General features: G+C 39.6%; 1 protein-coding gene and 1 long non-coding RNA gene across 9 annotated transcripts in view; one reads left to right on the top strand and one right to left on the bottom strand.

Annotated features, from left to right (window-relative positions):
* Positions 1-5,196, top strand: part of GDPD1 (glycerophosphodiester phosphodiesterase domain containing 1) — a gene marked incomplete at its 5' end in the record, with an annotated part of 54,580 nt that extends 49,384 nt beyond the window's left edge. Inside the window, 3 exons of one of the 2 annotated variants that reach the window (XM_082705940.1) lie at positions 1,916-1,975; positions 3,355-3,406; positions 3,809-5,196. In XM_082705940.1, the coding sequence (XP_082562066.1) occupies positions 1,916-1,975; positions 3,355-3,406; positions 3,809-3,931 (235 nt within the window). In that variant the 3' untranslated portion in view covers positions 3,932-5,196. Of the gene's footprint in view, positions 1-1,915; positions 1,976-3,354; positions 3,473-3,808 lie in introns of those variants that run through there. The other variant, XM_082705941.1, reaches the window with a different exon arrangement.
* LOC309851133 overlaps positions 1-26,514 on the bottom strand; it is a 124,224-nt gene that overhangs the window by 72,109 nt on the left and 25,601 nt on the right. For 2 of the 7 annotated variants that reach the window (XR_014304634.1, XR_014304636.1), the window contains exon 4: positions 26,423-26,490. The exons of 4 other annotated variants lie outside the window; for them this stretch is intronic. This is a non-coding gene — a long non-coding RNA (uncharacterized lncRNA). Of the gene's footprint in view, positions 1-24,718; positions 25,738-26,422; positions 26,491-26,514 lie in introns of those variants that run through there. One more of the 7 variants, XR_014304637.1, reaches the window with a different exon arrangement.

Genomic DNA, 26,514 nt, shown 5'->3' with positions numbered 1-26,514 from the left:
AAAAATCCTAGAAGAGAACACAAGCAGTATCTTTTTTCTACATACATCTCCTGAAACAAGGGAAACAAAATCGACAATAAAATATTGAGATTACATCAAAATAAAAAACTTCTGCACAGAAAAGGAAACAATCTAATGAAACTAAAAGGAACCCACAGAATGAAAGAAGGTATTTGGGAAAGGATAGATCTGTTAAAGGGTTAGTATCCAAAATATATAAGTTCTTATAAAACACAGTACCCCCAAAATGAATAATCTAATTTAAAATGGAGAAGACACAATGGCTAAAATAAAAAAACTCAAGAGGGTGCCTGGGTGGCTCAGATGATTAAGCAGCTGCCTTCAGCTCAGGTCATGATTCCAGAGTCCTGGGATTGAGCCCCACATTGATCTCCCTGCTCTGTTGGGAGCCTGCTTCCCCTCTCCTTCTGCCTACTGCTCTGCCTGCTTGTATTCTCTCTCTCTCTCAAATAAGTTAATAAAATCTAAAAAAACAAACAAACAAAAAACCCACAACTCAAGAAACAACACGTGTTGGCAAGGATGTGGAGAAATGGGTGAATCCTCATGCACTGTTGGAGGGAATGAAAACTGGTGCAGCTACTGCAGAAAACAGTAATGAGGTTCCTCAAAAAGGTAAAAATAGAACCATCCTACAATCCAGCAATCATACTACTAGGTATTTACCCAAAGAATATAAAAATACTAATTCAAAGGGATATGGGCACCTCGATGTTTATAGCAGATTATTTACAATGGTCAAGTTATTTAAAACAGCCCAAGTGTTCATCAATAGATGAGTGGATAAAGAAGATATGGTATATATACATACACTATGGAATATTACTGAGCCATAAAAACAAATGAAACCAGGGCACCTGGGTGGCTCAGTGGATTAAAGCCTCTGCCTTCAGCTCAGGTCATGATCCCAGCATCCTGGGATCGAGCCCCACATCAGGCACTCTGCTCAGCCAGGAACCTGCTTCCTCCTCTCTCTCTGCCTGCCTCTCTGCCTACTTGTGATCTCTGTGTCAAATAAATAAATAAAATCTTTAAAACAAAACAAAACAAATGAAACCTTGATATATGCAATGACATGGATGGAGCTAGAGAGTATTATGCTAAGCAAAGTTAAGTCAAGAAAGATAAATACTATATGATTTCACTTCTATGTGGAATTCCAAAAACAAAAAAATGAGCAAAAGAAAAAGAGAGGCAAACCAAGAAACAGACTCTTAACTAGATAGTTACCAGAAGGGAGGTGGGTGGTGGGGATGGGTTAAACAGGTGATGGGGATTAAGGAGTGCACCTATTGTGATGATCACTGGGTGATGTATGGAGTTGCTGAATCACTATATTGTACACCTGAAACTAATATTATACTGTATGTTAACTAACCGGAATTTAAAAAAACCTGGAACAGAAAAAAAAGAAAGAACATGGCCCATGTCTTCAATTATTGAAAGGAGAAGAAAAAACATGCCTCTAAGGTTTTTTTTTGCCCCATATGTCTTTTAATTTGTAGTAAAGTTTGGTTGTTTGTTTAAGTTTACTAAATACCAGTGCTCACTTCAGCAGCAAATGTACTAAATCTTCTATTACTAAGTTATATCAGACAAAGTGAGAGAAAGAAGCTTCACCAAAAAAGAGAAGAGACATGAGCCCCAGGCACCCAGGGTCTAGAAAGAGAACTTTCATTATGTTTTTAACCTTTTAGTAATGGTAGCAAAAAGTTATCTCAAAATCAATAGAAACAGAGAACCCAAGTGGGTTTTAATTTACTTTTTTTCCACAAATATTTTTTGAGCACATACTAAATGCAAGGCAACTGTTTGTTTTTGAACTCATTTTATTTTATCACACTAATATCTTTCTGTGTTTCTAATTTATGATTCAAATTTTATTTTGCCTCAGGCTAAAAGAACCACACACAATGTCCAGAAGTCAAAAGTTTCTCATCTGGCTTTCCGATATGTAAGAATTTTAGTTTCTTGATCTACGAGTTATTGTTTTAGCTGTATCTGTTAAATACCGTGTTTGTAATTTAGAGCAAGCTTTCTACATGGGGTTTGTAACAAGGACTCAATGAGCATGTACTCCATGGGTGGATGTATATGAATCATTTAGAACCACCCTAATTACGAGTCACAAAACCTTAAGAGGAATCTTGAGAGATCATCTCCTCCAGCTTCAGGGGCAACCAAAGGCAGATGATTAAGTTAGGATTCTCTAGCTAGTTAGTAGAAGAGGAGGCATGGCATTTGCTCTCTTTACTAACCCACAGTCAAAGATATGGTGGAAAGAAGTGTGTATAACCGTACAAGTGTATGTAAAAGTATATACTGACTAGTGGCATATTCCTACGAAAAATCCGCTGCACGAAGACTTAACAGCAGACAGGAAGCCCCACCTTTAGGGTAGAGATCAACTTTAAAGAAAATACTTTCCCTTCTCAGACACGTTGTGTTTAGTTTTAGGTAAATACCATGATGTTGCTGTGCTATATTTTGCTTTATTTTATTTTATTTTTTATATTTTGCTTTAAAATGGAACCTGGAATGCTTAAATAATAGTCCTAAATCACAACTTTTAAATTACTTAGCTCCTCTTGCAGAGTTGGAAAACTATCTTTTATCTTTTCTCTGTGCCACGAGGTTTATTCTTTTTTGCTTTATTACTGATTCAATTTCCAGTTTTCAGGGTTGCATTTTTAATTGGTATTAAATGCATATGATTTTAAGTCTCTGTTATTTCATCATTTTAACAGACATAAACAGAATAGAAACAATATGTTTAACTTGCCAATATAGTTCGCTCCCATCCTGCTCAAGTGATTTATAGTCTAAGAATTCACTTTTAAGTCAATTATTTAGCACTTTTAAAAAGTGCAGGTTTCCTATTTATAGTGTAATTAATGGACATGAGGTTTCTAAGATAACCCAGGAAACACTAATCCATTATGTAAATGAACTATATTATAGAACCTGGCCCAAGTTCATGGCCTTGTTTTAACTTGGAAAGTTAGAAACAGACTTCTCAGCTCTTCCTCACTTGTTAACAGTGTCAACAGGGAAAGCGAGGAAGCCTCTTGTCTACCGAGCGGGTTCGATCAGATTGCGTCTCCTGAGGATCTAGTTACAGAAGGAATAGAAGGGAGGTTCTGGTGGTCCACCAGCAAGCAGCCAGCAGTGAAAGGAGATTCAGCAGTTAGAACATAAATATCCACCGCAGTTATGACTTGAGGCTGTTGCTTTACTGCCGCTAAAGCACTGGGATAAACTCTAAATGGACTAAATTAGGACTAAGGACTAAGAGGTAAGAGTATCTAAATCTGTTCTGCTTTTCTTTTCTAGCTTACTAATGAGAAAAGCCTTGTTTGACCACCTCACTGCCAGAGGCATTCAGGTAAGTCTCTGGAATGACGCATTTCGGAAACAGTATAGCTCACCAGTTTAACAATAGTGTAAAGGGCAGGAACTTGATTTGGCTCCAGCTCTGATGCTGCTGCTTTACTCGTTCACCTATGAAGACCTTAAGCTCTGCCTTCAACTTAACAAGAAAGCACTGGCATTTTAGTAACTGGAGTCCACGTGTGTATAGGTGAGAGTAACTGAAGTCAGAGGGTGGGACAGTGTTTATTTAAGGAGTAAAGTAAAAAAATATTTAAACAGTTCAATGATTTCTTAAAATTACAGGCTTAAAATGTTGTTTCTAAGTATGCTGAGATTGTAGTGTATAAAGGCTATTAAAACATAATTTTCTACTTTCAACCTTTCATCTCATACTTCTCATGCTTCTGATTTTCAGGTGTATATTTGGGTTTTGAATGAAGAACAAGAATACAAACGAGCTTTTGATTTGGGAGCAACTGGGGTAATGACAGACTATCCAACAAAGCTTAAGGACTTTTTACATAATTTTTCAGCTTAGAAAAAGAGGTACTCAAAAGCACTCAAAGAAAAGATGAAAAGACCTAAAGAAAAACAACAACAACAAACAAAAACAAAAAACAAAACAAGTTTGCCATCATTTCCCTAAGCCATTTCCAGAATGGCAAAGGTTTAATCATTTAAGTTTTAATTACCTCATTTTTAAGCTTGTCTGAGAATGTAGAAACTATATATTGTATATTTATTTTAAAGAATATTGCATATTTTACATGTGTAAATAGTTTGTTTAGAATGATAACTGGTTATGAGATGTAAGTAGAAGATTATTGATCAAGAGTTCTGTATATGATGCAGTATTCTTCTATTATAAGTAATTGTAAAATCAAAGACTTCTGAATAGATTTGATACTAGCCTTCACTGGAATAAGATCAATTAATTAGTAAAGCAAAATTACTGAAGGCCACTACAGCTATGCTGAGTTGTCTTGTTATTTCTAGGTACATCTTAGTTTAAAAGGAAAGAAAATACAGTAGGAGGAGAGCTTAGAAATCAGTGATACAGTTGATCTGACAGGCTCTGTTACCTTTGTTAACAGAAGGCAGTCTCCATAAAAACTGAAACTAATACTTGATCAGAAATAGAAACTGTAGACAATTAGATTTCTTGGTTGCTGCTGTTAATGGGGACATTCTGTTTGGAATCTTCTTCAGGTGTAAAATTGTTACCATGTCCTTTCTTTTTTGGCAGACATTAAAATTGGACTTCTTAAATGTAAATTAAGACAAGACCTAAATAGTCATATATTTACGTTTCCTCTAAACATTATGTTTCCTCTAAACAAAATTTTCCAGTTTTTGGCACTGACTAATAACTGTTTGGGCCTACATCTAGATTATAAATAACGTCTTGAATCCTAATAATCATATGAAACTGACGAAAAGTACGTATCATTGTTTCCAATACGTATGGTATAAACCACCTGTTCCTGATCTTTAAGGTTTAATTCTTCTGACTATTAAATGGAAGCAGAATTTCTCAAAGCATTAGGCATCACTTCCTCTCCTTTTCTGATATGACTCCATGTAAATCTTTTTCTAATCTTTTTGACTAATTTTCATGATCTCTTTGGGAGGCAAATATACTCTGGAATAATAAGGGTCTTTTTACCTAGATTACATCTCTCATTTGGAGTTTGCCAGCTCACAGCTAAGAAGGATGATGATATTCCCACCTATCCCTCAATGACATAAATAACATTTGCTTTTTGTTTATCTAAACTGAAATAAAGTTTTACAAGAACAAAATAAGGTTTCTTCATTGCTTTTTTGCAGTTGTAATTCCAAATATGCTTTATAGATTTGGGGCTGCAGAATTTAATGAGGTGATAAATTGATAATGTGAGTAAGTACGCCTGACATTTCTCTCTAGAGTAAGGAAAGCAAAAGAAAATATGGAAACACTCTTATGGCAGGGAAGTGCCTTCTTGGCATTTGAACAAATAACTTGGGCAGGTGATCCATTAAATCAGTCATTTTTAGGGGCACCTGGGTGGCTCAGTGGGTTAAAGCCTCTGCCTTCGGCTCAGGTCATGATCCCAGGGTCCTGGGATCGAGCCCTGCATCAGGCTCTCTGCTCAGTGGGGAGCCTGCTTCCTGCTCTTTCTCTGCCTGCCTCTCTGCCTCCTTGTGATTTCTGTCAAATAAATAAGTAAATCTTTTAAATAAATAAATAAGTCATTTTTACTTTCATGTACTATAATTTATGGTCATAGTTGCTAGGGATTATTTTGATCACTTTAATATGATTCTTTTTTGTTATTTATTCTTTTTGAATTTTGCTTTGTTATGATTCAGAGCAGCTCATATCATAGGGCCAGCATATATTTTGTGTCAACAGTAGGAGATAAAGTACCCAATACGGTAAAGATGGTTAGAAAGTCATATTTTAAAAGCCTGGTATTTCTGGGATGCCTGGCTGGCTCAGTTGGTAGAACATATAATTCTTGATCTCAGGGTTGTGAATTTGAGCCCCATGTTGGGAGTAGTTGACTTAAAAAAAAAAAAGTTTGCTGATTTTATAGTCGAGGTGACTTTAATTCACTTGACATAAGTATTTACTATAATAAAAGAGTTGATATTCATGATCAGATAACATCTCAATACTGCTTTTCTGATAAGAGCATCATCACATTTTATCTATTTACTTATTTACAGTAATCTCTATGCCCAATGTGGGGCTCAGACTCCAAGACCCCAAGATCAAGAGTCACATACTCTACTCCCCAACTGAGCCAGCCAGGATCCCCTAGAACATCACTTTTTTTTTTTTTTAAGGTTTAGTTTATTTATTAGAGAGAGAGAGCGTGCACGTGCACAGGAGTGGGGGTGGGGTGAGGGACATAGGGAGAGGGAGAGAGAGAGAAGCAGACTCCCCGCTGAGCAGGGAGCCCGATGTGGGGCTCCATCCCAGGACCCCAGGATCATGACTTGAGCTAAAGGCAGATGCTTAACCGACTGAGCCATCCAGGCACCCCAGGGAGCATCACATTTTAAAAGAGCTTAAATACTCTTTCATTTTGAGATAGCTATTGCTAGGCATAGTGGGAAAGGTTGAGAACTGGTCACAAGATATGATTAGACCTTTCTACTGGGATGAAGCTGGCAGTAAATATGACAGGCCCAGCTATAGGTCTAGTCTAGCATGCCAACAGTAGCCCAAGTATGTGGCAATAGGCAACAGTTGTTCAAGCATTTTAGCAAGCAACTGGCAGGAGGGAGTTTTAATAAGAAGTAGTGAGGGCTTCCCTATAGGACTAAAGTCCTAGGCTTGTTACCAAGGCAAAACAGAACACAAGGTAGTAGAAAGGGTACCTGGGTGGCTCAGTTGTTAAGTGTCTGCCTTCGGCTCAGGTCATGATCTCAAGATCCTGGGATCCAGCCCTGCATTAAGCTCCCTGCTCTGCAGGAAGCCTGCTTCTCTCTCTCCCACTCCCCCTGCTTGTGTTCCCTCTCTCGCTTTGTCTCTCTCTCTGTGAAATAAATAAAATCTTAAAAAAAAATTTTAAAAAGCTCACAAGGTACTAGGACTAGGACCCAGGTCTTAGAAAGAAGCTCATTTAATAGAACTGAAGAACAGAGTGATAACATTGGACTAATTATAGGAGTAAGATGCTACTGAGTCCCAGAATTATTAAACCTGATGTTTCTGACCAGGACTGGTTCTAGAAATAGGAGTGTGGCCCTAACAACAAGTGGGCATCCAGGAGCCACAACTGTGGAGAAAGAATAGCTGCAATGGGTTGGGAAAAGAACATAAAACATAAATTGTAGGATGTTGTAGTATGGGAAATCATTAACAGAATAACTCATACCTGAATGATTCTGCTTAGAGCTGTGCAACATGGTGGTGGTGGAAAGGTGCATTTAAACAGTATGCAGGGAGGGGTACCTGGATGGCTCAGTTGGTTAAGCATCTGCCTTTGGCTCAGGCCGTGGTCTTGGGGTCCTAGTATTGAGCCACACATCAGGTTTCCTGCTCTGTGGGGAGTCTGCTTGTCACTCTTCCTCTGCTCCTTCTCCCCGCTCATGCTCTCTCTCTCTCTCTCTCTCTCTCTCTCAAACAAAATCTTAGGGGAAAAAAATTACAGTTGAAGGAATGTCATGAGTGCCAGGTTGAAGAGTTTGTTCTGAATAGAACCTCTTGCAAGCCAGTGGCTAAACTCAAGACATTAAAAACAAGAACCAGGGTCACCTGGGTGGCTCAGTGAGTTGGGCCTCTGCCTTCGACTCAGGTCATGATCTCAGGGTCCTGGGATCGAGCCCCACATCGGGCTTTCTGCTCAGTGGGGAGTCTGCTTCTCTGCCTGCTCTCTCTGTCTGCCTCTCTGCCTACTTGTGATCTCTCTCTGTCACATAAATAAATAAAATCTTTAAATAATAATAGTAAAAGGCAGTAATATGACATAATCATTTTAGTACCAAAAGGAAAATGTAATTCACTGTCAGACCAGGCACCAAAATAAGATCAGAACTAAAGCAGCCAAATCCAAGAATCAAAGAGATCAGAATGCTAAGAGCATTCCTAAAGACAATCCCAAGACAATTCCTAAAGCCACGAGTGATGTCTAGCTTTTCTAACTCTTAACATAGCAGACACACTGGGAAGTGGGAACATCCTATAGTACAAAGGAAAGAGACAAGCCTAGACCAGAGAACAGTCCAGAAATCAGGTCAGAAGGCTAACCAGATCCAGTTGATCTTAAATTGCACACAAACTAATTTAGCAATCGTGTACAGACGGGAGACTCTTGCAGCAATCTAGGCCTGAGGTAATAAGGTTGCAAATGAAAGTGGTGGCAATGTAAGTAGGGAAACAATGAATTTACGTTTCTCTGAAAGGAGGAATTAATGAGAGTTGGTGACTAGAGCTTAAAAGGAGAAGGGAAAGTCAGTACTCATTCCAAAGCGGCGAGAAAATGGGGAACTTAAGGGAACCAGTATGGTGGTAAAAATGATGACTGTTGTGCTCTTCAAAATGACAAAGTTTGAAAGGACAGAAAGACATTGAGACATTTAAGTATATTCGCCCTTGCAGGAAAGGCTAGTTGGAGAAATAGATTTAGGAATTTTGTATGCTTTCTAGGCAGATTTTGCAAAGGTAGTACTTTAGAGGTGATGTTAGTTCCTTCTCAGGATTCTACTTGCAATTTGAATAGGTTGCTATGCCATACATTAGTCTTGTTTGTCCAGTGGTTTTAAAATTCAGAGGGAAGGTTTCATCATAAGATAACAAGATGGGGCCCAGACAGCTTCTACTGTGGGGATGGGGATGACTACGCTAAGAGGAGGCTGAGCAGGTATAGCTTTGTGTTACCCATTCCCAGTTTGACCAGAACTGCTTCACTTTTTTCTGTTTCACATGTGAGTTCCACATAAGGTTTGATTTAAAACAGGAGTTTTCTGCAAAAAATTTTTTTGGCTTTTACAATCTTTGATCTAAGATCTTTTTCCTTTCCAGGCTTTTCCTTCTTCCTTCTCTTCCTTACGTCCTAACTCACTCTAAGCCTTTTTCTTTTCTTTCTTTCTTTTTTTTTTTTAAAGATTTTATTTATTTGAGAGAAAACTCTGCAAGTGCGGGTGGCAGGTAGGAGAAGTGGGGCAATGGGAGAGAATCTTCAAGCAGACTCCATACTGAGCCGAAATCTTTTTTTAAAGATTTTATTTATTTATTTATTTGTGAGAGAAGGAGCACGAACTGGGGCAGAGGGAGAAGGAGAAGCACACTCCCTGCTGAGCAGGGAGCCTGATGCGGATCTCGATTCCTGGACCCTGGGATCATGACCTGAGCCAAAGGCACATGCTTAAACTACTGAGCCATCCAGGCATCCTTGACACTATCTTTAAATACATCCTTTCTTTCAGAAATTCCAGTGCTATAAATAACATCCTAAGAAAACAGGATAAATGCCCCAACAGTAACTATGCAGAGTGAAAAGCTGGAAACAATCTAACTATGCAACATGAAGGAACTAGTTAAATAAATTATAGATACATTGAATGATCTCATATTACTGTTCTATACCTACTATTAAGTGAAAAGACTAAGTCATAAAGCTGTATACTGTGAAAACAAAAATATACATACTCATTTATTTTATTTTATTTTTTAAAAAATATTTTATTTATTCGTTGGACAGAGAGAGACACAGTGAAAGAGGGAACACAAGCAGGGGTAGTGGGAGAGGAAGAAGCAGGCTTCCTGCAGAGCAGGAAGCCCAATTCGGGGCTCGATTCTAAGACACTAGGATCATGACCTGAGCCAAAGGCAGAGGCTTAACAATTGAGCAACCCAGGTGCCCCTACATACTCATTTTTAAAACTGAAATGATATCAAAGTTTCAGTTGTGGTTTTTATGATATTGGTATTATAAGTGACTTATTTTTACTTATCTAGTTTTCCAGCTTTATCTACAATGAATAGACATCAATTTTAATTACTCAAAATTAATGAAAAATCACTCTTTAAAAAAAAGGCTGTCCAGCTACTATAGAGTTGTTGTGTTCAGGACCTTAGCAAGGGACTCTTCTCAAATCTGGTGTTCTTTCTTAAGAGAAGAAACCTTTGGCCAGACAGCCTCTCTACTGTCCTACCTGCCACTCCCTTGCATTGTATTCAATAAACTTCTATTTCCTTTGGAAAAAAAAAAGGCAGGGGAAAGAAACCTTTAACTGCCAGCTTGGAGTTAACCAAAGAATCCAGGTTTCCTGCTAAATCCACAAATCAGGAAGGAGGGATTATGGCTTTGCTTTGGATATGATCCAGAGATTAGAAATGCGTAATTTTTGGAAATTCATAATTCCACAACTCAAAGACAGTTGTTATTAATTTTTGCTCTATTCCATTATTTTTCATAATACTTAATTTTAGAGGTTTTTACATGATTATGACATACTGTATAAATACTTTCACATCCTGGTTTGTTTGTTTTTTTTGTTACCTCATATAACATGAACAATTTCCCATGTTACAAATTCTTTAAAAATATGGAATGCTGGGGGCCCCTGGGTGGCTTAGCCAGTTGGGCCTCTGACTCTTGGTTTAGGCTGAGGTTGTGATCCCATGGGTCGTGGGACTGAGTCTAGTCTGGTTCTGTGCTCAGTGGGGAGTCTGCTCGAAGATTCCCTCCCTCTGCCCATCCCCCTCCCCCCAACACATGAACATGTGTGCTTTCTCTCTCTCTGTAAAATGAATAAGTCTTAAAAAAAAAAATGGAATACTGTTTAATCAAGTAGATGTGCCATGATTTACTTAACTATTACCCTGCCATTAGAAATTTAAGTTGTTTCTAATTGTTTGTTAGTCTATATAATGCTGTGATGGACATTCTTAGGTACACCTTATTCATTCCCTCCCAATCATAAAATCCTGTGATGCCCGAGTTTTCGTGTCCGAGAGACCACCAAGGAGCCAAGCACCGATGCCATCACATGAGGGTTTATTTGATAAGCTTAAACTTGGGCCCAAGTATACCTGACACAGCAGAGTAGGGACTTGGACCTCGAGGCTAGTTAAGGCAGGGGTTTTTAATGGGTCATTACAAGAGGCTTGGGGAATGCGAGGAAGAGGAGAAGTTTCAGACTTTTCTGCAGTAAGCTGTTGCCAGGGTGTTGCAGGGTGGGGTACTTTCTTGGAACTAAAGCAGGGTGGGGGTCCCTGGAACTAAAGTTAAGTAGGGGAAAGTTCAGCCCTTGGTCACAGGGGCCTGAGATGGCTGCCGAAGCTAAGATGGCTGTACTTATGCTAAGGCTAAACCTGAGGTGGGATGGCCTTAATTTTTCTCAGCCTCCACAATCCTAGATACCGAATCTATTCACTTCTTCCCAACCCCACTGCCACATGCTAGTACAAGCCACCACCATCTCTAGACTGAAACAGTACAACTGCTTTCTTTTTTCCAATTTTAATGAAGTTTATTTATTTATTTATTTATTTTTTTAAAAGATTTTATTTATTCATTTGACAGACAGAGATCACAAGTAGGCAGAGAGGCAGGCAGAGAGAGAGAGACGGAAGCAGGCTCCCCGCTGAGCAGAGAGCCCGATGCGGAACTCGATCCCAGGAAGCTGTGATCATAACCCGAGCCGAAGGCAGAGGCTTCAACCCACTGAGCCACCCAGGCGCACCCATGAAGTTTATTTTTAAATAGCTAACAGTGTCACTGGTTCATATAGTACAAAAGGGTATACAGTGACATTTCTCTTTCCTCCCATCCCCCAGTCACTGAATTCCCTCTCTGGACAACATAGGAAATTGATGTTGTCATTCGTTTTTGCAGTAAATACTTACTAAGCACCCCCTGTAGGTTAGCCACTTATTAGATCTGGGGTATAATAGTGAGCAAGAGAGACATGGTATATAGACTCATGGATCTTACATTCCGTTTGAGAATATAAACAAAAAGAGCAAACAAATATGACAACTTCAAGTTGAAGCAAATATTCTGAAAGACAGAACAAGGATTGCGACGAGAATAAAGTCGAGCTTATTTCAGGTAAGGGGTCAAGATAGGCCTCTTTGAAGAAGAATAAATGAAACAAGATGGGATTGGGAGGGAGACAAACCATAAGTGACTCTTAATCTCACAAAACAAACTGAGGGTTGCTGGGGGGAGGGGGGTTGGGAGAAGGGGGGTGGAGTTATGGACAATGGGGAGGGTTTGTGCTTTGGTGAGTGCTGTGAAGTGTGTAAACCTGGCGATTCACAGAACTGTACCCCTGGGGATAAAAATATATGTTTATTAAAAAAAAAAAAAAAAAAAGATAGGCCTCTTTGAGGAGGTGGCATTTACACTGAAATCTAAAGAAGAAGAATGAACCATGCAAAGAAAATCAGGAAGAGTGTTCTAAGCAGCTGGAAGAGTAATGCAAAGGCCCTGAGGCAGGAAAGAGCTTGGAGCTTACTAAGAATAAAAGGAAGGGAAAGAACACAAATGGAGAGGTTGGCTTTTCATGAGAAGAAGGACTTTTCCACCATTCTAAACGAAAATAATCAAGGCACAAATAAAAATAGGGCTTTATAGTTTGGGTGATAGGGAAATTGGAATTTTCATCCAGTGGTTTCTAATTTTTCCATGATAGCTGAGCCAAGGTCTTTGCTAAAACTCAGAATGGAGAAAGAGGTAGGAAAGTTTTGAGGAAAGAGGAAAGGCTTTCTTTCATAGTCATCTTCAGGAGTGGGAATGTGTTCCTATTAGAGAAACATTGTGGGGTTCCTGGGCTGTTCTGAGGGCTGATCTGAGGCTTGAGATACTGTATTTGAAACAAAACAATCAACCTGCCTGTAATTTCTGGAGTCATTAACAAAAGAGTTAACCAAGAGGAGAAAAAACACAAAAAACAAAAAACAACTCTTGAAGGAAGTGAGTAGGGAAAAAGAGAGCAGAGAGTTAAGCCTTAGGATATGCCCAAAAGAGACAGAGAAGGTGTGGTCTGAGAAACAGAAGTAGGAAAGTACAGGGTCCACAATCCCATGAAAATGGAGATTTTAATAAAGAAGGTAGTTGTCAGGGACGCCTGGGTGGCTCAGTTGGTTAAGCAGCTGCCTTTGGCTCAGGTCATGATCCCAGCATCCTGGGATCGAGTCCCATATGGGGCTCCTTGCTCCGCAGGGAGCCTGCTTCTCCGTCTGACTCTGCCTTCCACTCTGTCTGCGTGTGCTCTCGCTCGCTCTCTCTGACAAATAAATAAAATCTTAAAAAAAAAAAAAAAAAAGAAGGTAGTTGTCAGCAGTGTCCCGAATAGGACACTGAGATCAAGGAAGGTAGGGGCTGGATGAGGATGCTGCATTTGGTTTTAAAGGAGGCTGCCATTTTTTTTTTTTTTTTAAGATTTTTGTCAGAGAGAGGGAGGGAGAAGGAGAGAGCATAACGCAGAGCAGCAGCAGGCTCCCTGCTGAGCAAGGAGCCTGATGCAGGACTCAATCCCAGGACCCTGAGATCATGACCTGAGCCAAAGGCAGCTACTTAACCAACTGAGCCACCCAGGTGCCCCTTAAAGGAAGCCTCCTTAACTACGGTTTATTTATTAAGTGACGGCAGATTGCAAAGGAATGAAGAGGACTGAATGCTACTAAATGAGGCTAGTAAAAATCAGCCCTTTATTCAAAGAAATTGGAGAACCAGGACATTTGAAAAGGCAGTGTGGTATCAAGCGGGTTGTGTTCTGAATGGGGAGGCTTATCAACGTGTGAAAGCAAGAAGGAAGTAGTGGAGAGAACCGGAGCTATGGAGAGAGGACATGTGAGCAAGGATTTCTTTCAATCAAGACTGAACGGGTTGTAACTTATTCAATGTTTATGAATCCCTGCCATGCTGGACGCCTGGCTTACAGCTATGAAGCAGACAGAACAACTCCTGCCCTCCTTAGTGTTTATGGTCTAGTTAGGCAATTGAGAACAAAGAGAAAAGGAGGCAGAGGTTGTCTTTTGTTGTTATACTCCAGTGAAGAATAGGAGTATAAAAATAGGATGTTGGGGCTCTTGGGTGGCTCAGTCGGTAGGTCAAGCATCTGCCTTCGGGTCAGGTCATGATCCCAGAGTCATGGGATTGAACCCACGCATCCAGCTCCTTGCTCAGGAGAAAGCTGGTTTTTCCCTCTCCCTCTGCCCCTCTCCCTGCTTGTGTTTTCTCTCTCTCTCTCTCTCTCACATACAAATAAGTAAAATAAAATCTAAAAAACAAAAAAACCTTGGATGTTGGGGTGACCAGGTGGCTCTGTTGGTTGAGTCAAGACCTGAGCTGATATCAAGAGTCAGATGCTTAGCCGAGTGAGCCACCCAGGGGCCCCAAGAGAGATCTCTTATTAAAAGGACATCAGTTGGGTGCCTGGGTGGCTCGGTGGGTTGGGTCGCTGCCTTCGGCTCGGGTCATGATCTCGGGGTCCTGGGATCGAGTCCCGCATCGGGCTCTCTGCTCAGCGGGGAGCCCGCTTCCTTCTCTCTCTGTCTGCCTCTCTGCCTACTTGTGATCTCCCTCTGTCAAGTAAATAAATAGAATCTTAATTAAAAAAAAAAAAGAACATCAGTCTATCTGATTAGGGCCCTACCTTTAGGACCCCATTTAACCTTAATTATTAAAGGCTCTATCTCCAAATATAGTCACACTGAGGTTTAGGATTTCAACATATGAATATTGGGGGCACAATTTAGTCCCCCTAAAATTCAGGGAGTCTATAACATTTGGGGATGGGGCATAGTGGGAGAGCTGGAGATCGATTATGTGTAGGACAAGGTAGAGATGGGAAGGGTAAATTGAGGAAATCTGAGAGATTTGGAGAAGGAAACACTGTGGCCACCTATGGGGGGCTAGGTTAGACAGGAAATCTAGCATGGCCCAGAAGTATTAGAAAGAAGCTGATGTTTATTTCTTAGTTTTCTAGGATAACTAATTGGAGATTTACAGACAGCTGATACCAAACAAGCCCATAGATTGCTAGAGGAAAACAAACAAACACCTTTTCAAACATTTAAATTCAAAGTAAGATTCAAGTAACTGAGTTTGAAAATTTGGGTATTGCTGAATAATGGTAATATATTACATCTATATAAGTATTTAGGTTTTATTCATTTTTACATACATTCTCATGTATTTTTTACAACAACCTGGCAGAGTAGGTTGATCAACATTCCCATATTTTAGATGAAACTGAAATTAGGGAAATGACATAGTCACCTAACTAGAACTGATGTAACTGCATCTTCTTAACTTTCCCTTTCACTCTGATTTTTCTAGTATGTCTTCAATTCACTATTCAATACTGAGAGAAACATTAAAAACCAGGTCGAAGAGAAGGTTATACTGTGATACTATGAAAAGTGAACTTTCTAAATAAAAGCTACAAAGATTTTCTCCCTCTGATACAAAGCTACAAAGATACTTCTCCCTCTGACCCTCCCCACCGCCTTGGATTCTCATTCTCTCTCTCTCAAATAAATAAATAAAATCTCTTTAAAAAAAAAAAAAAAGGAAACTCTCCACGTGTCAAATGCATTTACTATTCTCTGACATGGCTTCAACAATATTGGTAGTACATGGAAATGGGAATCAATGGCCAATATTCCCAACAGTAACTGATCTTATCAACAGTGGGAGCAGATGGAAAACTGTGCCACCACTTTTGAGAGAATTAAGAAATCACAGCTAAAAACAAAAAAGTAAGTTAATATTTGTGAGTCTAACATCCAGAACTGACAACCATTAATATATGATTACATGAGCCTTTGTGTTTTTTTTTTTTAAAGATTTTATTTATTTATCAGAGAGAGACAGGGGGAGAGAGCGAGCACAGGCAGACAGAATGGCAGGCAGAGGCAGAGGGAGAAGCAGGCTCCCTGCTGAGCAAGGAGCCCGACGTGGGACTCGATCCCAGGATGCTGGGATCATGACCTGAGCCGAAAGCAGCTGCTTAACCAACTGAGCCCCACCCAGGCGTCCCTCTTTTTTTTTTTTTTCAGTAAACTCTATACCCAACCTGGGGCTCAAACTTACAACCCCAAGATCAAGAATCACATGCTCCACCAGCTAAGACTTTGTCTTTTCTAGTGGAAAAAAACAAACGTATCGACAAATGTTATCTAAGTCCTATTACCAGTCCTGTTCTCCTTCCAGTTTCGCCAGTGGGAACCTAATATGAGATCAGAGAGAGAGAGAGAGAGAAGAGAGATTGGTATTGATTTTCTCTATCAAATTGCTTTGGGAGGGGGTGCCTGGGTGGCTCAGTCAGTTGAATGTCTGCTTTCAACTCAGGTCATGATCTCAAGGTCCTGGGATCCAGCCTCGCATCAGGCTCCATGCTCACATTGGGAAGCTGCTTCTCCCTCTCCCTCTGCTGCTCTCCCCTGTTTGTGTTGTGCTCTCTTGCTCTCTCTCTGTCAAATAAATAAATCTTTTTTAAAAAAATTGCTTTGGGCTGACTGAGTCCCTTGACTGAAGGGCAAGCTCATTTCAAGTTGGCTCTGTCTCCAGCATGCTCTCCTTTTAAGTTCCAGTAACAGCTCCCAAGCTTTCTACATTTCCTGGCTTGGAGAGCCTTGGGCATATCACTATCCTTATTTCCTCGTACCTCTGTAAATGACCTCTTATTAAACAATACTCAAATTATTCTAAATTGAGTGTGCATCTATTTCCTGCTTGTTCCCTGGCCAATTCAATTCTTCTTCTCTTTAGCTGATTCATTTCCCTTTTTCTTGGGTATTCCCAAAGTCATCATTTTTAGGTCATGTGATTATGAAAGAAGAAGCGTATAGGCAGCTTTGCAAAATGAAACAGGATACACCTGGCCCTATTAATCACTTGGCACAATCCAAATTTAACCTATCCAGAACTTAGAGATATGATATCATCATGGAAGAAATAACCTCTTGGCTCAGGTGGGAAATACTAAGAAGAAGTATAGCAACATTTTTCTCAGGAAAAAAAATGTCTTTTTCTAAATTCGGTTTTTGGAATCTCCCCCAAATAATTTGTTTTAAAAATTTATGAGAACAGGGGCGTCTGGGTGGCTCAATTGGTTAAGCGTCTGCCTTGGGCTCAGGTTCTGAGCTAAGTAAGGGTCCTGTACGGAGACATGTGTCAGGCTCCCTGCTCAGGGGGCAGTTTGCTTCTCCCTCACGCTTTGTCTCTCTCTTCCTGCTCCAGCTCACTCTCCATCTCTCAAAGAAATAAATAAAATCTTCTAAAAAAATTTAAAAAAATTTTTTAAAGATTTTATTCATCCATTTGACAGAGAGAGATCACAAGTAGGCAGAAAGGCAGGCAGAGCGAGAGAGGAGGAAGCAGGCTCCCTGCTGAGCAGAGAGCCCGATGCGGGACTCGATCCCAGGATTCTGAGATCATGACCTGAGCCGAAGGCAGCAGTTTAACCCACTGAGCCACCCAGGCGCCCCTAAAAAAATAAAACTTATGGGGCACATGGGTGGTTTAGTCAGTTAAGTGTCTGCCTTTGGCTCAGGTCATGATCCCAGCATCCTGGGACTGAGCCCTGTATCAGGCTTCCTGCTGAAGGACGCCTGCTTCTCCCTCTCCCTCTGCCCCAACCCTGTTTGTGTTCTCTCTCTCTCTGTCAAATAAATAAATAAACAAAATTAAAATTTTAAAAAATTATGAGAACAACAACAACAAATTTATGAGAACCATCTCACAACCATTACAATGGCTACTACAAATTTTTTTTCAGAAAATAAGTGTTGGCAAGACTGTGGAGAAATGGGAACACTTGTGCCCTGTTGGTGGGACTATAAAACGGTGCAGCTTGCTATAGAAAAACAGTAGGGCAATTCCTTAAAAAAAATTTTTTTAAATGGAATTATCCTATAGCGATTCTACTCCTGGGTACATATACAAGAGAACTGAAAATAGGAATTTGTCGCCAAGATACTTATACACCTATGTTCATTCTTCACCACAGTCCACGGGCAGAGGCAGCCTAAGAGTCCACTGACAGATGAATAAATACATATAATGGAATATAATTTAGCCTTGATAAAGAAGGAGAATTGGCAACATGCTATTACATGGATGAACTCTGAGGACATTACATGAAGTGAAATAAGGCAGTCACAAAAATACAAATATTATATGATTCCATTTATATGAAGTACCTAGGATAGTCAACTTCATATAGACAGAGAATAAAATGGCAGATGCCAAGAACTAGGGCAGGGGGAAATGAGGAGTTTGCTTAATGGATAGAGTTTCAGTTTCACAAGACTAGAAGACTTCTAGAAATAAATGGTAGCGAATGCACAACAATGTGAATATGTTTAATACCACTGAAATGTACACTTAAAAATGGGTAGGATGGGGGCACCCGGCTAGCTCAGTCAGTAGAGGGTGCTGCTCCTGACTTCTGGGATTGTGAGTTCGAGCCACACGTTGGCTGTAGAGATCACTAAAAAAATAAAATCTTTTAAAAAATGGCTAGGACAGATTGAATAAAGGTATGGTTCAAAAAAAAAAGTTCAAAATTAATTTTTAATACATTTTTGGTGGTAGATAATTAGGGCTTTCTATCTATAGAGTCATTCCAAAAGTAACAAGGGGGCCTGTAATTTTTGGCAAAGCATGCTACCTTACTCATTTAAAAACAAAATGTGAAAGTTTATCTGTGTAAAACTGGTTAGCTGACATTTACTAAAACTTAAAAAAAATTAAGAGGCTAAATTTTATATTATGTATAATTTGCCACAATTAATTTTTAAAAATTTTTTTGAAGATTGTTATTTATCTGACACAGAGAGAGATCACAAGTAGGCAGAGAGGCAGGGGGAGAGAAAGGAGGAAGCAGGCTCTCCGCTGAGCAGGGAGCCCGATGTGGGGCTCCCAGGGCTCCCAGGGCTCAGAGATCACGACGTGAGCTGAAGGCAGAGGCTTTAACCCACTGAGCCACCCAGGTGCCCCCCACTTTTTTTCAATTTTATATTTAAATTCTAGTTAATATTGGCTTCAGGAGTAGAATTTAGTGATTCATCACTTCATGTAACACCTGCTGCTCAACACAGGTACCCTCCTTAATACCCACACCCATTTACCATATGCCCCCACCTCCAGCAACTCTGTTTTTTCTTTGTAGTTAAAAGTCTCTTATGGTTTGCTGCCCTCTCTTTTCTTTCTTCCCCCCCTTCCCTTATGTTCATCGGTTTTCTTTTTCTTTTATAAAGATTTTATTTATTTATTTGAGAGAGACAGAGATAGTGACAGAGAGCAAGAGCGTAGGAGAGGGAGAAGCAGGTTCCCCACGGAGCAGGAAGCCTGATGTGGGGCTACATCCCAGGACTCTGGGATCATAACCTGAGCTGAAGACAGATGCTTAACTAACTGAGCCACCCAGGCAACTCTGTATTGTTTCTTAAATTAAAGTGTGAAATCATATGGTATCTGTCTTTCTCTGACTGACTTATTTCACTTAGCACAATACACATGAGCTCCATTCATGTTATTGCAAATGGCAAGATTTCATTCTTTTTACTGGTGAGTAATATTCCATTCCACATCTTTTTTTTTTTTTTTTAAAGATTTTATTTATTTATTTGACAGAGAGAAATTACAAGTACACTGAGAGGCAGGCAGAGAGAGAGAGAGAAGGAAGCAGGCTCCCTGCTGAGCAGAGAGCCCGACGCGGGACTCAATCCCAGGACACTGAGATCATGACCTGAGCCGAAGGCAGCGGCTTAACCCACTGAGCCACCCAGGCGCCCCCATTCCACATCTTCTTTATCCATTCATCAGTCAATGGACATTTGGTCTCTTTCCATAATTTGGCTATTGTTGATAATGCTGCTATAAACATGGGGGAACATGTACCCATTCAAATCAGTAATTGTGTATCCTTTGGATAAATGCCAAATAGTGCAATTGCTGGGTCATAGGATAGTTCTATTTTTAACTTTCTGAGGAACCTCCAAACCGTTTTTCACAGTGGCTGCACCAGTTTGCGTTCCTGCCAACAGTGTTAAGAGGGTTCCCTTTTCTTCACATCCTTGCCAACATCTGTTGTTTCCTGTGTTGTTAATGTCAGCCATTCTGACAGGTGCGAGGCCGTATCTCATCATGGTTTTGATTGTATATCCCTGGTGATGAATGATGCTGGGCACCTTTTAATGCGTCTGTTGGCCACCTGGATGTCTTCTCTATAAAAACTGTCTATTCGTGTCTTCTGCCCATCTCTTAACTGGATTATTTGGGGGTTTTTGGGTGTTGAGTTGATGAGTTCTTTATAGATTTTGGATACTAACTCTTTATCAGATATGTTATTTGTAAATATCTTCTTCCATGCCATAGGCTGGCTTTTAGTTTTGTTGGTTGTTTCCTTTGCTGTGTAGAATCTTTTTATCTTGATGAAGTCCCAATAGTTCATTTTTGGTTTTGTTTCCCTTGTTTCTGGCAACATGTCTAGTAAGAAGTTGTTATGGCCGAGGTCAAAGAAGTTGCTGTCTGTGCTCTCCTCTAGGATGTTTACTGTTTCCTGTCTCATATTTGGGTCTTTCATCCATTTTGAATTTATTATTATTTTTAAAAGATTTTATTTATTTAGCTGACAGAGAGAGAGAGAGAGCACAAGCAGGGGAGCAGCAAACAGAGAGAGAGAGAGAGGGAGAGAGAGAAGCAGGCTCCCCGCTGAGCAGGGAGCCTAATGTGGGGCTTGATCCCAGGACTCCAGGATCATGACCTGAGCAGAAGGCAGATGCTTAATCGACTGAGCCACCCAGGCACCCCTGAATTTATTTTTGAGTATGGTGCAAGAAAGTGGTCCAATTTCATTTTTTTCATTTTATTTATTTATTTGAGAGACAGAGAGAGTGAGCAAGAGAGAACATGAGCAGGCAGAGGAAGATGGTGAGGGAGAAGCAGGCTCCACACTGAGCAGGGAATCCAAAGCAGGGCTCTATCCTAGGACCCTGGGATCATGATCTGAGATGAAGGCAGACACTTAACCCACTGAGCCACCCAGGTGCCCTGAGTGATGATCTTAAGCAGGTTTTGTGCCCAGCAGGGAGCCCCATGTGGGACTTGATCTAATGATCCTGAGGACATGACCTGAGTGGAAATCAGGAGTCAGATGTGGGGTGCCTAGATGGCTCATTAAAAAAAAGTAATGATAAATAAAGAAACATACTCAAATAGAAATACTTCTATCCCCAATAGAAGTATATTTATTCTCTAATTGTGCTCTTCCAATTATTGGGAGCTCTCACAGCCACGGATAACAGATTATTTTGCCTCCTCGATGCCCACTTTGGTTTCCAACTCAAATTCTCTATGCTTTGCTACTTTGACACCTTTAATCTAAAAGAAAATTCCAATGAAATAGTCATCTTGGGGCGCCTGGATGGCTCAGTGGGTTAAGCCTCTGCCTTCGGCTTGGGTCATGATCTCAGGGTACTGGGATCAAGGCCTGCATCGGACTCTCTGCTCAATGGGGAGCCTGCTTCCCTTCCTCTCTCTGCCTGCCTCTCTGCCTACTTGTGATCTCTCTCTCTGTCAAATGAATAAATAAAAGAAATAAAGTAAAAAAAGAAATAGTCATCTTGTTGCACCAGAGTCAGTCCTATCCTGATACCAGCAATAAAATGATTACACTTTTTTTTTTTGAAGATTTCTATTTATTTATTTGACAGAGAGAGAGACACACACAACAAGAAAGGGAACACAAGCAGGGGGAGGGTGAGGGAGGGAGAAGCAGGCTTCCTGCTGAGCAGCGAGCCCGATGCAGGGCTCAATCCCAGGACCCCAGGATCATGACCTGAACAGAAGGCAGATGCTTAACCAACTGAGTCACCCAAGTGCCCTGATCACACTTTGTTAATGAATGTGATTTTAGTGTCCATGTTCTAACTTACTCTGCTTTTTCAGTACATGTCTTCTGGCCCTCTGAAAACATCAGAGGGTAAAATGTTCTATTTTTTAAATCTAAAAATTATAGATACATGTAGAGGAAAATAATGGTTCTTTCATTCCTCATCCAATTCCACATTGCAAAGATGACAACTGTCCATCATGTGTTCAGAATATTTTCAAGTATAAACAAATCATTCTGGTTTTATCACAAATGATATCAGACTATTTATATTGTTCCATAGCTTCCTTTTCTCATTTTGCAATCTATTCTGTGTTGTTTAATTATCCAAAAATATTCTATTCACAGGATATTTTGAGGCATCAGTAAAAACATAGTGAGGGCTTCAACAGTAGATGTGGATTTTCATGTTTTTGTCTTCTCACTTCCTTATCCAATTAAAACTTTCTCACAAACCAAAGATTTGATATGTATAATATCTAAATATGAGCTAAGGTAAAACAAACTTAAAATCTAGCAAATTGCTTTTGAAGAGCTCCACAGGAAAACATACAAGTTAATGACCTTTACTGTATTTTGAATTTCTGTTATCTTTCTTTTGGGTTCTTGAAATGAATTATTAGTACTAATTCCTGAAAAATCCCTGAACAACAGAAGTCCTATAGCCTCACAAGTACCTTATTTCCATCTGGGGTTGATTGCTTCTTCTTGTAGGAACTTCTTTGTTCCACGTTCTTCCTTTTGCATTCCATTTGAAATGTTGATTATATTTTACTACCTGACCTACACTCCCCTATGCAACTGGTATTAGGTTTAGGGTAAAGTCTGAGATTCTGCCAGTCTTTGTAGAAATAACTTCTATGGGGCGCCTGGCTGGCTCAGTCAGTTGAGCTTGCAATTCTTGATCTTGGAGTTGTGGGTTCGAACCCCATGTTGGGTGTAGAGATTACTTAAAAATAAAATCTTAGAAAAAGAAAAAAACAACTTCTATGATATTTCTGACATATAGTCACTCAGATTCTAAGTGGAAATGTTACTATGTACTCTATGAGCAAAATCTCAAGGACTGGAAGAGTAGTCCCAAGAACTGTACTGTAGAAAGATCTGCACTGTGTTCCTACTTCATCAGGGTTAAAAGACTTATCCAATCAGAGAAAGACAATTATCATATGATCTCATGGTATGAGGAATTTGAGAAACAAGACAGAGGATCATAAAGGAAGGGAGGGAAAAATGAAAGAAGATGAAACCACAGTGGGAGAAAAACCATTAAAGACTCTTAATCTCAGGAAACAAACTGAAGGTTGCTGAAGGGGAGGAGGGTGGGAGGCATGGGGTGACTGGGTGATGGACACTGGGGAGAGTATGTGCTATGGGGAGTGCTGTGAATTGTGTAAGACTGATGAATCACAGACCTGTACCAATGAAACAAATAATACATAATATGTTAATGAAAAAAGATTAAGAGACTTATGAAACATAACAGCTAGATGCATCATTCTGGATTAAATTCTGGTTTTGATAAGCCAGCTGTAAAGTCCATTTGGAGATTGCTGAAATTTGTATATGGGTGTTAAACGAGATGAGCAATTACTGAAATGAATAGGTCAAGATCACTAAATTGAAGCAGGTTATAAAGTAACAAGTATACAATCTCATTTTCATAAAAATGCATATATCTATATATCTTACCAAAGAAAAATATCTCAAAGGAATATACAGTAAGATAATCTTTGATTGTGTTAGTATGTTTTTGTATTTTCTAATTTTCTACAATGCTCACAAACTGATTTTATAATACTAAAAGCTAATTTTTTGTTTGGAAATAAAAACTACAGTTTCTAGAAAAATAGAAATTTGAATTAAGCTCATTATAAAGATAGTATTTCAAACTGGTTGGAAAATGGGATTATACATAGGGTATGTGACACCTGCTAAATAACCTGGGAAATAAAAAATAAGAATCCCTGCCACATATGTTATTACAAAACAAAATCAAAATGAAGTAAAGATTTAAGTTTCAGAATGAAACCATAAAAAGTTTTTTATAAAAATAGGCTAAATTGGGGCCCGTGGGTGGCTCAGTCAGTTAAGCGTCTGCCTTTGGCTCAAGTCCTGATCCCAGGTCCACATCAGGCTCCCTGCTCGGTGGGGAGTCTGCTTCTCCCTCTTCCTCTACCCCTCCCCCCAACCCTACTCATGCTCTCTTTCTCTCAAATAAATGAAATCTTTAAAAAAATAGGCTAAAATAATGTTATACTGTAAAAGCCTTTCCTAAAAACAAAATCCAAAACCAAAGAAGGAAAATATATATACATTTGACTACATAAAAAAATGAAACCTTCTGGATGTATGATATATTAATTACACCCCAACGAGCTGTTGAAAATTTGAACCATATATCCAAAAGTACTCTAAAATCAAAAGAACTGGGAAAAATATTTGCAGCACATAGGATAGTTAAAGGATTAAGTTCTTTATCTTATGTAGAGCTCACACAAATGAAGAAAGAAAAGATGAAGAACCCAAAAGAAGTAGGGGCAAACAATATAAATAGGCAAGTTAGAGAAAAAAAAAAAAACCAAACAATTCTGTTATTTGTTGTTGCTTTAAACCAAAAGTTTTGAGACCATCTGATCTTTAGAATTCTTTCATGGTGCTTCTCTTTCCCAGAGCCTGTGATCTTTAGTTGGTCTTTTAATTGCCTGATATCTTTGCATTTTATAGTCTGGTTAGTTCAATTAATTGGAACCAGAGTTAATGAGATACCCACATGACTTCTGACCCCCATGAGAATATGTCACTTCTGCCTGAGAGCCGTTTCATGTCACTGAACCCAGGCAATCTGCCTCACCAATGTGTGCCATTATTCACAGGAAAACTGAGAGAAATGGTGTGGCTGGTTCATTGCAAACTATTGAGAAAACTTGAGGCACTATATCTGACTGATATTGTTAGTAAAATTATCTTTATTTTTAAATAAAGATTTTATTTATTTATTTGACAGAGAGAGACATAGCAGGAGAGGGAACACAAAGAGGGAACACAGGCAGGGGGAGCGGGAGAGGGAGAAGCAGGCTTCCCGCTGAGGAGCGAGTCCTATGCAGGGCTGGATCCCAGGACCCTGGGATCATGACCAGAGCCAAAGGCAGATGCTTAACCAACTGAGCCACCCAGGCGCCCCTGTAAAATTATCTCCAAAATAAAAGGCAACAACATTATCAGCCTTGGAGTGATTTTTTTACTTGATGTGCATATTCCATTTTCTTTAGTTAATACACACCTGTGGAGTGTGTAATGAGTAGAAAACTCTGTGGTTGGGCCCTACCATCAGGAAAATCATAGAGAAAGGACTTAGACTAAAAGCCTACTGGTTCAAGGACAGTTGCTAACTTGGCATCTTATATTCCGTTACTACCCTAATAATAATCTATAAATTTTGTAAAAGTTGCTAAGGAACAGCTGATATTTCTATGGTAAAATACGTCTTCAATCAAAACTAAGCATCTTCCATGGACCAGGTCCTGTCCTGGATATTGCAGATTTAATAAGGAATAAGATACAGTCCCTACTCTCGAGAGAGATTGGTGGGAATGTAATTGAGGCACAGGGGTACAAAAGCACCTGGCTCCCAGGATCCCAAACAGATCAGGTGCGGCCCACTCACCACTGACAAAAGCCAAAGGCAGAGAAACAAGTGGCAGTGAGACAAGAAAGGAATCCATTTCAATGAGGCCCATATAGGGAAGACAGAGGACTAGTGTCTCAAAGACTGTCTCTAAAGTGTCAAAAACTTCTGGGTTTATAGAAGGAAAATGTGAGACCAAAGGCCAGTAGGTACAAGCAGGTAGGCAGTAAAGGTCAGGTCATCATTGTCTTGGGCTCAGTCATGCAGGGGTCTTGCTGTTTCAGGCAATCCTTATTGCCTGAGAGGGTTTCAATTCCAATCATGAGATGCTTTGCCAGCAAGGTCTTTTGCCTGAGTTTAGAGATAAGCTAGAAAGAAGAACTTAATCAATTAGAAAAGTATAGACTGAGGTAAAAATGGAGGTAGTAGAAGTCGTCTTTCAGGAACTTGTAACTTATAAGGCATTTCTCTATGTATTTCCTTCCGTGATTCTTACAGAAGTTCTGTGAAGGAGTCATGAAAGACAGAAGCTCAGAGTTCCAAGAATTGCCCATGGTTGACAATCAAGTAAATCCCAGAGTATTCAAACAGGTTTTCTGATGGCAGAAAATCTCATGATCTATACAAAGATTAATATTTAGTATCTGAACTTGGAGGGAACCTGGAGATCTGACCTATGTCTCTCTATTTCTTTTCTTTTTTTATAGTGGGCAAAAGGAAATTTTCATTCTTCACCCATAGTGCATTGGTACTTAATATTTTGGAGAACCATTCATGTTCTGGCTATTTATTTCTTGAGACCACTTAGGCAATAATCTTTAAAAGATCTTAAATGATAACGTAACAACTCCACAGTGCTCTTGTTGGAATTTTTGTTTTTGTCATAAAACTAAGTAATTTCCAGTACAGCAGAGATTTCTGAGATTTTTCTTCTTCGTCTGCAATGTGTAGTGTAGTTACATGAATTCCACTTTCTCTTCGGCTGTTAAAGTCATGTACAAAAATCTTTCATTACACTGAGATTCTGTTGTGAATGAAGCTCATCTTACTCACCTCTGCTCTTACTCTCTTTTCCAACTTGGTGAAATGCATCTGAAGTACACGACAGATCCTCATTAAAACTTCAAGTTGAGGGGCGTCTGGGT

This window comes from Mustela nivalis, assembly GCF_964662115.1.
Source record: "Mustela nivalis genome assembly, chromosome: 17".
In the NCBI taxonomy this organism is placed as follows: Eukaryota; Metazoa; Chordata; class Mammalia; order Carnivora; family Mustelidae; genus Mustela; species Mustela nivalis.
Note: the sequence above shows the minus strand (reverse complement) of the source record. Positions and strands in the feature narration are given on the sequence as shown.